The 18721-nt window shown below is 49.8% G+C and overlaps 1 protein-coding gene across 1 annotated transcript in view; it reads right to left on the reverse strand.

The window, feature by feature from the left end:
- The window catches only part of LOC139368588 (calmodulin-binding transcription activator 1-like), a 483633-nt gene that overhangs the window by 290774 nt on the left and 174138 nt on the right, over positions 1–18721 (reverse strand). The window contains exon 4 of the mRNA XM_071107638.1: positions 12025–12092. Within this exon, the coding sequence (XP_070963739.1) occupies positions 12025–12092 (68 nt within the window). The remainder of the gene's footprint in view (positions 1–12024; positions 12093–18721) is intronic.

Consider the following 18721-nt stretch of genomic DNA (forward strand, 5'->3'; position numbering starts at 1 on the left):
AATCAATTAATCTATCGATGAAGATAGGAGTTTGGTGGAATATTAGATGGTGTTATGAGTTATAAGAAGTGAATGAGGTTCCCAGGAAGTGTCATGAATGAGGGGGGGGGGCACTGTTGAATTGTAGTCAACCCCAGAGAGGATTGAGAGAATTGTACCGTTTGTTAATTAAACCTTTGTTAAAAACGAAATTGATAGCCATTTTATTAGTTCATTAAAAAAAGTTATGAATATTAATTTTCCAATTTGAAATGCGCTCTCACCTCTCTTTTCCCCATCCTCCCTTTCTCAAACACACATAACAAAAAGCCTGAATAATTTATCAATTGACTTCTTATATTTTAATTAATTAATTCAGTAATGCAAAATTCATAAACGGCCTTCCTCCGCATCCCCCCACCTCGTCTTCCTCTACTTTGTAATGAAGTGGTTAAGAGAAGGAGAGAACGAGGGAGGTCTGCCTCCGGGGGTATTTTATACAGAAGGGAGTAGGCCGACGTTATGTGAAATATATTAGGACAAATCATCATCAGGATTCAACAATATTCAGTAGGTTCAGCGTCTTTCTGAGAGAGCGATGATAGAGCCAATGCGGCATTTCTGTGTTATATAGGCCTATAGGGAGGAAAAAGAGAGAGAGAGAGAAGTAAAGGCTGGAGCACCAATGGTCGCTTATATCATGCCTGATGATGCATTATTAAGACACACGAGGCCTGGGAGGATACGTCTCCTCCTCCTCACTCTCAGAATGATGATGTGGGGGGGCGTGAGGTCACCCCCGCCGCTGCCCTGTCACACGACTCGCTAAAGGGGAGCTTCGCTGCGTGTCACCTTGTCAGCCTGTGTACTTCCTGCACACTGAGCCTCAGCTGGACTGAGTGCCACAGAAGGCAAAGTTGAGTGGGACAAGCACTGTGTGTGTGTGTGTGTGTGTGTGTGTGTGTGTGTGTGTGTGTGTGTGTGTGTGTGTAAGCCTGTGATTCACCCAGTTCCCTGGCAGTCTTCCAGGATCTATTTTCTCCTTCTCTTTACATAACAACAAACAGTATGATTGGGGCTGTGTGTCCTGTCCTGTCCTTACTGTGTGTTACTGTTTCGGTCTAAAGGAAGCCTGACTGTGCCAGGGAGCCTCCTGTGGGCTGGGATGATCAGCCAATCAGAGAGGGTTGTTCGGTAACCACACCCTAGGACAGAGCTGTGGCCCGGATTCGGGCCTGGCATGGGGGGCTTTGACGGGTGGCCCCTGGGGGCCTCAGAGAGGGGGACAGGATCCGGGATCTGCTCACACCATATGCCTACAGGACAGCACCCAGCAGAGAGGCACAACGAAAATAGGGACTCAGAGCTCCCAATACAAGTCACTGACACCAACATAAGGCTTCTTTCTGCTCAGTAAAGACCAGCAGAGTAGAGTACAGTAGTATGCAGGACAAAGAGGGAGACAACCAGAGGCAGACAGGAAATAGAACAATGGGAGAGATGAGAGGAAAAGAGGAATGTGGAGGCAGCAGGGGACAGCCATGTCTGTCCTCGCCTAGGGTGTGTGTAGGTTGAGCGTACAGTAAATGTGTGTATATTGAGGTAATGTGTGTGTTCATACATTAAGTACCTGCAGGGCAGGGCTGGTTGGGTGTCTCGTACCTCTGCCCCTGCTCTCTGACAGCAAAGCTGCCAGCTCCTATTACTCTGGGCTCTCTGTGGCTCTGGCCCTCTCCCTGCTCTGTGTCTCTGGCCCTCTCCCTGCTCTGTGTCTCTTGCCCTCTCCCTGCTCTGTGTCTCTTGCCCTCTGCCTGCTCTGTGGCTCTGGCCCGCTCCCTGCTCTGTGTCTCTGGCCCGCTCCCTGCTCTGTCTCTGGCCCTCTCCCTGCTCTGTGGCTCTGGCCCTCTCCCTGCTCTGTGGCTCTGGCCCTCTCTCTGCTCTGTGGCTCTGGCCCTCTCCCTGCTCTGTGGCTCTGGCCCGCTCCCTGCTCTGTGGCTCTGGCCCTCTCCCTGTTCTGTGGCTCTGGCCCGCTCCCTGCTCTGTGGCTTTGGCCCGCTCCCTGCTCTGTGGCTATGCTCACCGGTGCAGAAGCACTAATTGAATTAAGTCTTTATTATCACGCTGCAGAGGCAGCACTTCTTCTCCCCATCTCGCTTGGCTGACACTTTTATCCTTGAACACCTGCTTGACATCAACTTCCTCCCCTCTTATTTATTCATCCCTCTCTCCTCTCCTCTCCTCTTCTCTAATCTCATCTCATCTCCTCTCCTCTCCTCTCCTCTCCTCTCCTCTCCTCTCCTCTCCTCTCCTCTCCTCTCCTCTCTTCTCTTCTCTTCTCTTCTCTTCTCTTCTCTCCTCTCCTCTCCTCTCCTCTCCTCTCCTCTCCTCTCCTCTCCTCTCCTCTCCTCTCTGTGGCCAGTTACTGGCTGCAGTTCATTTCATCCTCCTACGTGTTGGCAAACCAACACAGGGGTTTCTGCTGCCTGTTTTCCAACTACTGAGGAGTCGTTGTGTTCAGAGTGAGTTTATTATTGTTAACCTTAATACTGAATTCATCTCCATTAACACACAAGCCTTTTGCCTGATGTCTTTGACATTGTAGCAGCTGTGTGTGAGGAGTAGTTTGCATTGTACAAGCATTCACTCAGGATAAAGGCTAATTCACACAGTTGATCCTGTTACTACTACTATTTATTATCAGCCATTTCTTTACAGTATAGAATATGTCTGGACAGCCTTTCTTTACTAAGGAAGCTCTGGAGAAGAGCCTTGCAAAAGTAGGCTAGTATACATCACCTAGGATGTAGTGAACCATCCATCTAGTCTACAGTCCTCAGGCCACACTGCTTCCTGGGGTTCAGCTAAGTATTACTTTAAAGGACACACAAACACAAGGCTCTATTAAGTTGCCAAGGAGCTCTCTCTCTCTCTGTCTCTCAGTAATCTATTGACCGTTTGCGTTCTCACTCCTCTCCTCTAAACCACAGGGCTTTTTTTCCATCTGTCAATTGAATCCATCGCTCATCTTGCTATGTCTCTATCTGTTGTTGTTTCTCCTGTGTTTCTCCAGCTCTCCCTCTGTGCATGTGAGTGCCCCTAACCTCTCTTCTCACCACATCCATCATGGCTCTCCCATCTCCACCTCCTCAACACATCCATCATGACTCTCCGATCTCCACCTCCTCACCACATCCATCATGACTCTCCCATCTCCACCTCCTCAACACATCCATCATGACTCCACCACATCTCCACCTCCTCAACACATCCATCATGACTCTCCCATCTCCACCTCCTCAACACATCCATCATGACTCCCCCATCTCCACCTCCTCAACACATCCATCATGACTCTCCCATCTCCACCTCCTCAACACATCCATAATGACTCTCCCATCTCCACCTCCTCCACTCTCTTCTCACCACATCCATCATGACTCTCCCATCTCCACCTCCTCAACACATCCATCATGACTCCACCCCATCTCCACCTCCTCAACACATCCATCATGGCTCCCCCCATCTCCACCTCCTCAACACATCCATCATGACTGCCCCCATCTCCACCTCCTCAACACATCCATCATGACTCTCCCATCTCCACCTCCTCAACACATCTATCATGACTCTCCCATCTCCACCTCCTCAACACATCCATCATGACTCTCCCATCTCCACCTCCTCAACACATCCATCATGACTCTCCCATCTCCACCTCCTCAACACATCCATCATGACTCTCCCATCTCCACCTCCTCCACTCTCTTCTCAACACATCCATCATGACTCCCCCATCTCCACCTCCTCATCACATCCATCATGACTCTCCCATCTCCACCTCCTCACCACATCCATCATGACTCTCCCATCTCCACCTCCTCAACACATCCATCATGACTCCACCTCATCTCCACCTCCTCAACACATCCATCATGACTCTCCCATCTCCACCTCCTCAACACATCCATCATGACTCCCCCTATCTCCACCTCCTCAACACATCCATCATGACTCTCCCATCTCCACCTCCTCAACACATCCATCATGACTCTCCCATCTCCACCTCCTCCACTCTCTTCTCAACACATCCATCATGACTCCCCCATCTCCACCTCCTCAACACATCCATCATGACTCCCCCATCTCCACCTCCTCAACACATCCATCATGACTCTCCCATCTCCACCTCCTCAACACATCCATCATGACTCCCCCATCTCCACCTCCTCAACACATCCATCATGACTCTCCCATCTCCACCTCCTCAACACATCTATCATGACTCTCCCATCTCCACCTCCTCAACACATCCATCATGACTCCCCCATCTCCACCTCCTCAACACATCCATCATGACTCTCCCATCTCCACCTCCTCAACACATCTATCATGACTCTCCCATCTCCACCTCCTCAACACATCCATCATGACTCTCCGATCTCCACCTCCTCACCACATCCATCATGACTCTCCCATCTCCACCTCCTCAACACATCCATCATGACTCCACCACATCTCCACCTCCTCAACACATCCATCATGACTCTCCCATCTCCACCTCCTCAACACATCCATCATGACTCCCCCATCTCCACCTCCTCAACACATCCATCATGACTCTCCCATCTCCACCTCCTCAACACATCCATAATGACTCTCCCATCTCCACCTCCTCCACTCTCTTCTCACCACATCCATCATGACTCTCCCATCTCCACCTCCTCAACACATCCATCATGACTCCACCCCATCTCCACCTCCTCAACACATCCATCATGGCTCCCCCCATCTCCACCTCCTCAACACATCCATCATGACTGCCCCCATCTCCACCTCCTCAACACATCCATCATGACTCTCCCATCTCCACCTCCTCAACACATCTATCATGACTCTCCCATCTCCACCTCCTCAACACATCCATCATGACTCTCCCATCTCCACCTCCTCAACACATCCATCATGACTCTCCCATCTCCACCTCCTCAACACATCCATCATGACTCTCCCATCTCCACCTCCTCCACTCTCTTCTCAACACATCCATCATGACTCCCCCATCTCCACCTCCTCATCACATCCATCATGACTCTCCCATCTCCACCTCCTCACCACATCCATCATGACTCTCCCATCTCCACCTCCTCAACACATCCATCATGACTCCACCTCATCTCCACCTCCTCAACACATCCATCATGACTCTCCCATCTCCACCTCCTCAACACATCCATCATGACTCCCCCTATCTCCACCTCCTCAACACATCCATCATGACTCTCCCATCTCCACCTCCTCAACACATCCATCATGACTCTCCCATCTCCACCTCCTCCACTCTCTTCTCAACACATCCATCATGACTCCCCCATCTCCACCTCCTCAACACATCCATCATGACTCCCCCATCTCCACCTCCTCAACACATCCATCATGACTCTCCCATCTCCACCTCCTCAACACATCCATCATGACTCCCCCATCTCCACCTCCTCAACACATCCATCATGACTCTCCCATCTCCACCTCCTCAACACATCTATCATGACTCTCCCATCTCCACCTCCTCAACACATCCATCATGACTCTCCCATCTCCACCTCCTCCACTCTCTTCTCAACACATCCATCATGACTCCCCCCATCTCCACCTCCTCAACACATCCATCATGACTCCCCCATCTCCACCTCCTCCACTCTCCTCTCAACACATCCATCATGACTCCCCCCATCTCCACCTCCTCAACACATCCATCATGACTCCCCCCATCTCCACCTCCTCAACACATCCATCATGACTCCCCCCATCTCCACCTCCTCACCACATCCATCATGACTCTCCCATCTCCACCTCCTCAACACATCCATCATGACTCCACCCCATCTCCACCTCCTCAACACATCCATCATGACTCTCCCATCTCCACCTCCTCAACACATCCATCATGACTCCCCCCATCTCCACCTCCTCAACACATCCATCATGACTCTCCCATCTCCACCTCCTCAACACATCCATCATGACTCTCCCATCTCCACCTCCTCCACTCTCGTCTCAACACATCCATCATGACTCCCCCATCTCCACCTCCTCAACACATCCATCATGACTCCCCCATCTCCACCTCCTCAACACATCCATCATGACTCTCCCATCTCCACCTCCTCAACACATCCATCATGACTCCCCCATCTCCACCTCCTCAACACATCCATCATGACTCCCCCCATCTCCACCTCCTCAACACATCCATCATGACTCTCCCATCTCCACCTCCTCAACACATCTATCATGACTCTCCCATCTCCACCTCCTCAACACATCTATCATGACTCTCCCATCTCCACCTCCTCAACACATCCATCATGACTCTCCCATCTCCACCTCCTCAACACATCCATCATGACTCTCCCATCTCCACCTCCTCCACTCTCTTCTCAACACATCCATCATGACTCCCCCCATCTCCACCTCCTCAACACATCCATCATGACTCCCCCATCTCCACCTCCTCCACTCTCCTCTCAACACATCCATCATGACTCCCCCCATCTCCACCTCCTCAACACATCCATCATGACTCCCCCATCTCCACCTCCTCAACACATCCATCATGACTCTCCCATCTCCACCTCCTCAACACATCCATCATGACTCTCCCATCTCCACCTCCTCCACTCTCCTCTCAAAACATCCATCATGACTCCCCCCATCTCCACCTCCTCAACACATCCATCATGACTCTCCCATCTCCACCTCCTCAACACATCCATCATGACTCCCCCATCTCCACCTCCTCAACACATCCATCATGACTCCCCCCATCTCCACCTCCTCAACACATCCATCATGACTCCCCCCATCTCCACCTCCTCAACACATCCATCATGACTCCCCCATCTCCACCTCCTCAACACATCTATCATGACTCCCCCATCTCCACCTCCTCAACACATCCATCATGACTCCCCCCATCTCCACCTCCTCAACACATCCATCATGACTCTCCCATTTCCACCTCCTCAACACATCTATCATGACTCCCCCCATATCCACCTCCTCAACACATCCATCATGACTCTCCCATCTCCACCTCCTCAACACATCCATCATGACTCCCCCATCTCCACCTCCTCCACTCTCCTCTCAAAACATCCATCATGACTCCCCCCATCTCCACCTCCTACACACTTTCTCCTCTCATCCTCTATGTGTTTTGTCTGGGTAACTTCTCCTCTAGCCGCTACCCTCTCCCTGGTGGATTTGTCCCCCAGCCCAGGGGGCCCAAGGCTAGCATGACTGCCCTTGGTGAGGCCCTTGGCTTGGCAGAGGCAAGATGGGACACAATGTCCTCTGAGGCCAGGCGAAGTGGGGTGCAGAGTAGGCAGACAGTTAGGGTGGGGGACGAGGGAGGGTAGGGCAGGCAGACAGTTAGGGTGGGGGAAAGGGAGGGTAGGGCAGACAGACAGTTAGGGTGGGGGACGAGGGAGGGTAGGGCAGGCAGACAGTTAGGGAGGGTAGGGCAGGCAGACAGTTAGGGTGGGGGACGAGGGAGGGTAGGGCAAGCAGACAGTTAGGGTGGGGGACGAGGGAGGGTAGGGCAGGCAGACAGTTAGGGTGGGGGACGAGGGAGGGTAGGGCAGGCAGACTTTACTCTGCCTGCTCTCAGAGGGCTGTGCTTCCAACCAACACAGAGATAAAACGTTCACAAGGTCTGACAAACGTGTTGACATGTATATTCCATAGAACGCCCCATATGCAAGATGACTCTTGTGCCAATGTCTGTCCTTCCTCCTCTCTTCCCCCTCTTCCTCCTCTCTTCCTCCTCTCTTCCCACGCTGCTCCTGTCCTTCCCCCTCTCTTCCTACTCTCTTCCCACGCTGCTCCTGTCCTTCCCCCTCTCTTCCCACACTGCTCCTGCCCTTCCTCCTCTCTTCCCATGCTGCTCCTGTCCTTCCCCCTCTCTTCCTCCTCTTCTCTCCTCTGAACCAGTGTGAGCCCACAATGCCACAAAGTATTAGGCCCAAACACCATCACACACCCTCCTCACAGACACACGCATGCACACACACACAAAGTCCAGCTGAGCACGTCTCCCACCATGTGCCAGAAGAGGTGACAGAAGCGTTCACGTTACACATGGGACTGATTGACTACAGCAGGCAGGCCCAGACACACATAATGTCATGCTGACTAGCAGCTGAACGATACACACACACACTCACTCCTATCTACACTTACTCATTAAAACACATCTACACACACACACAAACGCACACACACACACACTCCCACACATCATTATAGACATCCACACCCAGACACTAACAGGCACTAACACACAAAGAAAAACAAACAGTCTCTCTAACACACTTACACACCCACTTAGCTAGACTGCTGTTGGTTGGTGTGTCGGTGCCTCTGGGGTGGCAGTGGTGCTGTAGGTTTTAATAAAGGCATTGTCTTTGGAAGCTGTCTGAAGGGACTCTGCGAATGTGGGAGGAGAGGAGAGAGGGCTATTGCTCTGGGACACGGGGGCCGTAGGTTCAGTGTCATTGTGGCCCCTCAGTGGAAAGGTACTTATTGTTTGATAGTTTCAATATAAGAGAGTACATGGTGTGTTTGTGTGTTAAAACAGAGGTGAAAAGCTGACATAGCCCACTGCTCCATCTGATGGTTTCCAGGAGCCATAACAAGTCAGTGTTTGTTCTCTCTGACTACTGAAGGGGATAGGGGAGGAAACAAAGACACACACACACACACACACACACACACACACACACACAGACAGACAGACACACACACACACTGGTCAAAAGGACTGGAGCACTCCCTCAGATCCACTTTGTGATTGGCTGCAGTCATCAGAAACCGTTCCTGTGTAATAGTAATGTGTGTCATTTAAAAGGGTACTCTGTAGTTAATGAGCGATCCCTCTACGACGCTAAGGTGTCCAACACCCCTCCTGACAGACTGTTCTTTACCCATACAGCTCTCAGTCTGAACTGGTTCGCTCTCTGCCTGTTCTTGTCTGCACCATGCACATGGGCTGCACCTTTCAAAAAGACTCCTCAGGCATCCATTTGTGTCATTTGTGATGGACATAAATGTCTGGTCCTTCTTACATGAAGCATAGCATGAGGTTGACTGACTATTCACTATCCACCAGATCACTGTCTACAGCTATGGTGTCAGTTTGCCACCCCTGTCCTGTCGTGTCCTGTCCTTTCCTGTCCTGTCCTGCTCTCATTTTCCTCTCAGCAGCACGCCAGCCTCAACACTTCAAGCCGCTCTTTAAAAAGGTTGACAGAAATAATGAATATGGCCATCTGCGTTGGATGCAGGGTGTAGAAATCCTAATTGTCCCTTTTAGTCTGTTCCCTCCATTCAGAGAGAGAGGAGAGGTATATGGTAAGAGCGATGTTAAATCACACCGCAGGCCAGGCGTTCATTAAAGCCTTTATACCAGCCTCTCCCTCTAATGGAAATGGAAGCCAGCGCAGGCAGCTCGCTCTAGCGTTGGGGTGTAAATGAAACTTGGGAAAGATTCCCCTGGCTCTGACAGGTGCAGTCTGAATTAGCTGTAGGGCTGTTCTAGCAGTCAGTGGGAGAGCGCTGCTATTGATTTTAAGCGCTGTTGCACTTCCTATCTGAAAGGGAATGTGTATTACTAAGACTCGGCACATCAATCACTCTGCCGCTCGACTTCTCTCCCCTGGCTGCTGCCAGGCCTCTTCTGACTCAGGAAGGATAAACAAACAGATCGGACCCAAACCAAACCAACTCAAACACTGGATGGAATGAATATTCAGTAGGCGGCTCGGCCCATGTAACAAATAGCTAATAGATAAAATGTGCACGCTTAATACCACTCACTACACTCACTCCTTATTTGCCTATTCATTATTTATCCTCCATGTTGGCAGTGTGTTGGCAGTGTGTTGGCAATGCAATCTCCATGCTTGTCCTGGGTTTTGTGTCACCTTGGTTAAACAGCTTGCGTCAGCTCCTTGAGCTCTCTACTCGCCCCGTTCTCCCTCTCCCCCTCTCCCCTCTCCTTTTAGCATGTTTATGACCTGACTACACACACACACACTCCGAGGTGTGTCTGTGATGACAAATGGCCCTCCGTCCAGGTCCCAAGCACTGCTCTCCCTTGTGCGAACCCTGACCTGTGACCTCTCGGCAAAGTGCTGTAGGAGAAAGATTACAGCCCATCAATCAGATTCCCATCAATCACCCTGCTACCCTGTCTGTCACAACACTTTACTCTCTCTGTCTGACGGACTGCTCCAAGAACACAAACACTCCACCAGCCTCCCCCTTTCCAGCCCCACCCTCTCCACTCCTGCCTGCCTGGCCAGCTCACCTCGTCCGGCCCCCGTACATAAACGCCATAACAGCCCTAATAAAGCAGCTCCTCTCATCCATGTCAAGTTCAGCTCTGCTCCTGTCCATTCCTCTGTAGGCTCTGTCTGGCCCCCAGCCTTTATCTCATCCCTCAGTGCCACATCTACTAAGACATCAGCACCCACACGGGGCTCCTCTAGGACCCAGCAGGCTGGTTGACAGTGAGTCACAGAGACTCCACCGCCCTCACCATTATAGTCCAACTGGATGCTGATTGGACAATGTGTGACTCAAGCCTCGAGCTTTCCCTGTTACTGTCTATCGGTCCCTTCATTCTACAGAGTACCGCTCCTGAACTTATGTTAATACCGCTGAATGTTCATTTTCCCTGGGTTTTTCATTTCAGTTACGGTTAGTACAACTAGATAACAGAGCCTGCTGTTTTACATGTTCCTGGAGACAGCAGTTAATAACATTGGGCCTAATGTCAAATATTCCACTGGTGTCTGAAGACAAGGAGGCCTGGTGTGTTGAGTTAATTGTTGTGGGTTGATGATAAGAAGGTGTAGAGTAGAGGCCAGGGTGCTCTTTGGGCCCTCTTCTACAATTACACAGGAAAACTAATTGGCACTTTCTTTATGTGGAGCCATTATCAATGTCCCTGGTAGGCAGAGGAGAAGAGAGGAATGATCTGTGTGTCAGAGGGCCAACAGTACAGTTACACATGGATGAGGACTGTTAATAACACCAGGGATGGCTCGCTGCGTGAGTGAGGATTCCTCATCAGAATGTGTTAGATCAGTGTGTATGTGGGGGTGTGTGTGTTCTGTGTTCGCTGCATACAGACAGAAGAGCATGGGGAGGATGGGGAGGTAGATGGAGAAAGGCTAGAGAAGGCCAAGCAAGTCAAAACCCAGAACTGCCTGACAGCGGGAGATTAGTAAAAGCTAGTCAAATGAAGAGTTATGTTATGTCCGGAACCGTGCTGCAGCCAATCAGCATCCAGGAAGGGAATTACACGTTGTAGAAATAAGAGTAAATAATGTTGCCGTGGAAATAACATCAACACTGTTGACATTTAATTCCATGTGTCAGACGCGAGCGAACACGTTGATAGGACACGGCTTGTAGACGTGTTGGCATATCATGTTACTTATCATGGACAGCATCACGGGGCCGCCATCATTTTTATTTTCCAAAAGTGACCTCTTATTGACATTCATATCCACATTCCCGTCTGTTTCTCCTGGCCCACGCAGAAGGAGCTCTCAATGCAAACCCAGTTCTTTCTATTGGAGAGTGTGTGAATGTGCAGACAGATACCAACACATTAGCATCACAGTCACAGCGGAGACCAGAGGAGTGCATGTTGTGTTAATTGGCCCGCTAAAAGGCAATTATTAGTCAACATTAATATTCCATCGTCTGGCTCAAATAGCTTCTGAAAGGTGCAAAGTTTTCCAAACTGCCATCAGGCAGATTGTAATATTAAACAGGCATCTGACTCTTGACATGAAGGGAGTGGTTTTCTGAGTGGTGCAGGAGGGATTCCTGGTACTCAGCACGAGACAGATCATTTTTCTATTTTTTTATCAGTCTGTGTAGTGACGCCTAAACACTAAAAGGCACAGTGTGGCTTTTCCTGTGAAGAAAATTGTACTTTGCAGTTGTTTCTTGGGAGACTGCCTCACTTACCTTGTTTTAGGGGATGTCGTTAGCCATTCCTCATGCTTTTCAAATGTTATCAAGTAAGCTGCAATCTCCTGTGAGAGAGGAGAACGGGAGAGAGGAGAATGGGAGGGAGGAGAACGGGAGGGAGGAGAGGGAGGGAGGGTGGGAAAGAAAGGAAGGCTTAGATGTGTCATCTGTAATCACCAGGAGCTTCTGTTGCTAATACATTGTTGAGACCACGGTTCATTGACATTCAGACAGGAGAACACACAGCACAAACACAAAAGGGGCACAGAGAGGAGATAGGCCCGACGCTCCGGTAGGATCAGCCAGGTAAATGAAGATTGGGTAAAGTAGCACACAGTAGACAGACAGAAACAAGAGATGCAGCACATAACAGCTGAGTTCAGACCATCTTTGTTAAGCAGACTTTGATCAGCCTCTCCTCAGAACAGAAGACTTCAAGGTGCTTCTCCCACAGATTGACGTCTCCAGTGTTCCACATTCAGACAGAGGCTTTTAACATTTTTTGGTGCCCCCCCCACCCCCCACCCACACACACACACACTCACACAGTGCAGGATGCCATGTACTGGAACAAGGCTAGTTCATATGTGGATGGTAATAGGGTCCTTTACAGTCCTATACATCTAGTGTGAAGGAGATGCGTTAGATAGACAGTGGCGTAGAGGAATATAATAGAGCTGCGCTGTCATGTTTCCAGTGATCACAGCGGCTCCTGCATCAGTCAGAGAATGAAGGCAGAGCGGCCCAGACTCCCTACGCATTTCTACACCAAACTAATGGGCAGAAATAAAAGCACTTTGGATGCTGCCAGACAACCTCATGATTACCAGTGACAGCCAGCAATTCATCCCTCAGCCAGAGCATTTATCAGCTGCTCAGACAGACAGACCGACAGAGAGACAGATAAGGAGGCATGGAGCAGAGACCTGGTGCCATCTCATAGTATAATATCATCTTTTAATATCCAGGGATGTGTGTGTGTGTCTCCGCGTGTTGTGAGTGTGTTCAAATAGGAGTACGAACAAACTTTTGCGTATATGGGCTATGTTTACACAATATGTCCCTTTGTGTTTGAGGTTACTTCTCCTGTCCACACGGGGCAATCATGTCACAATAATAAGAGGAGCAACAATGGAAATAGCCGCAAAAAGAGATACGATTGGCAGAATAAATCCCCATTCACATACAGAATAAACCCCCTTTCTCAGAGAGCCCAGTGTGTTAAACATCTAGTAGCTGAGAGGCAGCATCCCCCTGGTTCTGTGTCATAATGAGTATGTCCTGGCTGGCATCTACCAGAGGCTGCTGAGCCTTCCCAAGGGGTTGCTGGGGGAACCAAGGTAAGGAGGGAGCCAGGGTGAGGAGGGAGCCAGGGTGTGGAGGGAGCCAGGGTGTGGAGGGAGCCAGGGTGTGGAGGGAGCCAGGGTGTGGAGGGAGCCTGGGTGTGCAGGGAGCCTGGGTGTGCAGGGAGCCTGGGTGAGGAGGGGGCCAGGGTGAGGAGGGAGCCTGGGTGAGGAGGGAGCTTGGGTGTGGAGGGAGCCTGGGTGAGGAGGGAGCCTGGGTGAGGAGGGAGCCTGGGTGAGGAGGGCGCCAGGGTGAGGAGGGAGCGAGGGTGAGGAGGGCGCCAGGGTGAGGAGGGAGCGAGGGTGAGGAGAGATCCTAGGCTGGCAGGGGTCCGCTGGGGAGGGGGTAGCATGACTGGCACCCTGGCCCAGGTGCAGGCTGGGAGATAATACAGCGTTGATGTCCCCCTGCCATAATGACTGGAGGGGAGGCAGGCACGGCATGACAAGATGGAGGCAGCATTAAGTGGAGATGGGGATGAGATAGGGAGGATGGTGTAGGGGGGGGGGGGGGGGGGTAAAGCTGTCGAGAAAAGCTAAAGGGCTGGAGCTGTTCTTTCTTCACTTCAGTGTGTAGCTAGGGGTTTGATTAGGATGAAGGCACAATAAAATGAAGAGAAGGTACAGCTTTTTAAGTGAAAGAGGCACATATGTACATTCTGGCCCCTGAGACTAGAAGCATATGGATACCAAGGAGAACCGAGAGAACGGTACATTTACTGTGCCAACCAAGACTACACAACCAAGACTACACAACCAAGACTACACTGTTGTGGCCAACTACATGGAATATTCACATATGGTAACTAGCACCTGTCTCCTCATCAGAGGAGTATGAGAGAGACTACAGTACATAAGAGCTGGATAAAAATAGACTAAACAGGTTTTTTTGCACTACCACTCCAGCAGAAAAGTTACTTTCCTGCATATATTATGAAATAAATGACTACTACATTAATTTCCCCCCTCCCTCCTAAAAGAGGCAGATGCTGTTGGGAGGAATAAATAGCGGGTGTAACCTCCTCGGTGACTTCAGTGCCTATTAGTGCCTCAGTCCTCTCCATCACTCGTCTTAAAAGTCAGCCGACCAGGCTGGGCAGCAGGAGATGAAATAGTGGGCCCAGTCAGTCCGGTAAATAAAAGAGGAGTGGATGGAGGCTCTCTCTCTCTCTCTCTCGCTCCGTCTCTCATCCACCTCTCTCTGAACAGATGCCAGGGATTACTCCAAGCCCCCGATCAACCATAAAGGTGCAATAATCTTACAGCGAGAAAACAAACAAAAACAGACGTGTGGCCGTTAAACAGCTGCAAAGAGACAAAGCTTGTTTGGGCTGCGTAATGAGAGGCTAGTGCTGCTTTCAGGTTGACTGCACACGCTTCATAGGCAGAACAGAGCAGAGTGAGGCGGAGTGGAGGGCAAGGCAAGCTGATGGTGCATCAAAGTCAAGCCAGCAGCTGTCAACGAGCTCTGGACTCTATCGGCTGACCTTACTGCCTCTGGCCTGCACTCCATCACAATGGGGAAATATTCACACACCAGCCTTTCAGTATACTATGTACATTATGTCTCTACCTCTCTCAATCACAGCCAGGTCAAACCTAGTACACTATGTCTCAGCCACTCTGACTCACAGGTCCAACCTAATACACTATGTCTCATCCATTCTGGCTCACAGGTCCAACCTAGTACACTATGTCTCAGACACTCTGACTCACAGGTCCAACCTAGTACACTATGTCTCAGCCACTCTGACTCACAGGTCCAACCTAGTACACTATGTCTCATCCATTCTGACTCACAGGTCCAACCTAGTACACTATGTCTCATCCACTCTGACTCACAGGTCCAACCTAGTACACTATGTCTCATCCATTCTGACTCACAGGTCCAACCTAGTACACTGTCTCACCCACTCTGACTCACAGGTCCAACCTTGTACACTGTCTCACCCACTCTGACTCACAGGTCCAACCTAGTACACTGTCTCACCCACTCTGACTCACAGGTCCAACCTAGTACACTGTCTCAGCCACTCTGACTCACAGGTCCAACCTAGTACACTGTCTCACCCACTCTGACTCACAGGTCCAACCTAGTACACTCTCTCACCCACTCTGACTCACAGGTCCAACCTAGTACACTGTCTCACCCACTCTGACTCACAGGTCCAACCTAGTACACTGTCTCACCCACTCTGACTCACAGGTCCAACCTAATACACTGTCTCACCCACTCTGACTCACAGGTCCAACCTAGTACACTGTCTCACCCACTCTGACTCACAGGTCCAACCTAGTACACTGTCTCAGCCACTCTGACTCACAGGTCCAACCTAGTACACTGTCTCACCCACTCTGACTCACAGGTCCAACCTAGTACACTGTCTCACCCACTCTGACTCACAGGTCCAACCTAATACACTGTCTCACCCACTCTGACTCACAGGTCCAACCTAATACACTGTCTCACCCACTCTGACTCACAGGTCCAACCTAGTACACTGTCTCAGCCACTCTGACTCACAGGTCCAACCCATATCTGTACTTCAACTTACTCCACTCATTCAATATACTATGTCTAGCTGTTTGTCTAACTCAGCTCAAGGAACACTCCCTCGCAGCAGAACTGGGTAAACAGCACCAATCAACACAGACTAGCTGTGAAAAAGAGAGCATGATCAGTAGCTAGCCTCTGTAATTGACACAGGGAATGAATGCAAAGAGCCCTTTCATTTAGGAAAGACAACAACATGCAGCTGTTTGCTGCTGAAGCCCAGCCATCTTATTTGTTCCTTTTCTCTCTCCAAAGCTGTGACACGTACGTCTACGGAAAACACAGATAGTATGCTAGCTACATGACAGAGTCCTATACCAGTTAATGGGAGATATTAGACACCTTGAAATAGTTTGTTTGTGCATCCTCTTCTCCATAAGCCTGTTACAATCAGAGAGGCTGATGACTGTGACCTGTCTCTGCCTGGCATGTGATTACCTTAATAACACTCCTTTCCTCTTCCAGTCTAACCCAGCTATCTCTGTTCTGTCTGTCCCGTCTCCCTCCTAGCAGTCACATGGTCCCCGTCTCCTACAGTAAGTGTGTCGTGCTTTTCTAAACGTTGAGGTGAAAGCCTCCAAACGAGATTCACTCCGAAACGTCTGGCTTTGCCTTTCACTGCCTCCCACTTGTCAAATGATATTTTCACACAGTGGAAGTTGCAAAATCTCGCTTTGAATGTCTACCTATTTGAAATGAGATATGACACTAACATATTCACCCTATTTTATTTTCTGGCACCAAAACGAGAGAGAGAGAGGGAAGCAGGTAGGCGGCAGCCACTCCACAGAAAAGAAACACCGTTTGACCCTGTCTTTGTCTTCAAATCAACCATAATGACTGTCTGGGGAGCGAGGGCAGTTCCTTTGTGAAGCTGATCAGACCGACTGCATCACCTCATTACACCCTCTCACATTCCATGGTGCGACTTTTCTGCATTCAAGTCAGTTAGTCAAAGGCTGGTTCACTTTCTGATGGGACTCTTTGAGCCCCTAGTAGTAACACTGTCCCTATGTGACCTAGGGGCCAGGCCAGCTAGGCCGGCTGCCTAGCTGTTTGTTGCTGTTCTGTTCGCCGCGGCTATGCTAGCTTTGATTTATGTGTGTGAAGAGAGGCATTGAGAGGATCAACAGTCCCCTGTCTGGAACGGCAGACCTGATCACTTGAAACAACTGTTGTCGTTCCATGAAAAGGGAGATACGAGTCTTTTGGCATTATCTCAGGGCGCATCAGACACCTGTCTCTAAACACCATCCATAATGGCTCTCTCTCCCAAAGTGCAACAGAGAATTTGATCTGAAAGAAAACAACAGAGAAGCACAGAGGGGAGGTAGACGGGGTCTCATGTCTTGGAGGCATACTCCCGCCTTTACGAATACAAGCATCCATCCATGCTACTAGTTGATGGGTACATTTCCCCCAAATACTAATCTTTAACAAAACAGTGACAGAGGAAAGATACATGGGTTTACTCCCTGGTAAGTATGAGCCTTTAAGAATGCAGTGCAGAACGTATGAAAAGCAGAGGTTCAACAGTTATTCGCCTTTTTTTGAGCCATTACGTGTCTTTTTCACTCGTTGTCTAGCATAAGGGCACTAATGAAAAGCTATGTTAATCGAAAGCTCTTAGAAAAAACATTTTCTACAGTGTATTGATTAGCAGCCTCAGCTAATGGCACTTGAGAATCATCATAGAGCATAGGACAGGTTAGGATAGGGTATATAGTAGCACAGTGCCTCTGGTCATGCTTTAGTTGAGGCCTGGGGAATGAGGGAATGGATCCTGCCTGACGGTGCTGCTGTCTTTGACCTTGGCCTGCACTTGAAAGCAGGAAGCTGTATGAGCGGAAAGGGGTGGCAGTTGAAGACGGATATGGTGAGAAGAGCCTCCCTGATGACCCAACTCCACAGGATCCCAGGCTCTGTATGGAGAGACAGGTCATCTGATATTTCCTCCAGGGCAGCCCATGAAACATAACTGGCCAGGGCCAGGAGCAAATGGAATAGAGGAGGGAGGAGGGAGGAGAGGTGGGAGGAGAGGAGTGAGAGAGGTGGGAGGAGAGGTGGGAGGAGAGGAGGGAGAGAGGTGGGAGAGAGGTGAGAGCATGGATAGCTGCTCCAGTATCAAGGGATCCCGGAAGACAAATTCAAATGCAATTAGACATAGGAGAGATGGAGTGATGGACAGGGAGAGAGAGAGAGGGAGAGAGAGAGAGGGGGAGAGAGAGAGAGAGAGAGGGAGTGAAAGACGAGAGCGAGAGGAAAAAATAAGGAATATCCAAAAAGTGTGATTATGACAGAGACTAATGTGTGAAAAGCAGGAAAAGAGTAAAGCTCTGATTAAAAGTCTGCATCCTTTCACACTTCCAAAACGCAGCCCCCACGGTGAATCATTGGGTCTTTTTTCTTTATAATTCTTGAATGTGTAATGTCCTAGGAACAATATTTCAAACATTGTACCATCAATATGATCTCACGTGGCCATATAGCTGATTCAAGGTAGATCATTTTAAGTAGAGAGAAGTTAAGATTGTTGGATTGTAACTTTTTGAACATTGGAAATGTGCCATATATCAATGTTGGAAAAGGTGTAGCCATGGAATAAAACATTAGCTTGGTCCCAGAAACTAATGGTTTGGGCCAGAGCCAGCCTACATGATGACGTTATCAACTCCAATCCTCTGGCTAGATTTGTTAGAGACGATCCAATCGCTGATGAATTTGTTTACAACGCCCCTCGTTTTGAAGTCACACAAACGGCTTCAGACGGAATGTGTGTGGCAATCAATAGAGCCGC

The sequence above is a fragment of the Oncorhynchus clarkii genome, chromosome 16, assembly GCF_045791955.1.
Source record: "Oncorhynchus clarkii lewisi isolate Uvic-CL-2024 chromosome 16, UVic_Ocla_1.0, whole genome shotgun sequence".
In the NCBI taxonomy this organism is placed as follows: domain Eukaryota; kingdom Metazoa; phylum Chordata; class Actinopteri; order Salmoniformes; family Salmonidae; genus Oncorhynchus; species Oncorhynchus clarkii.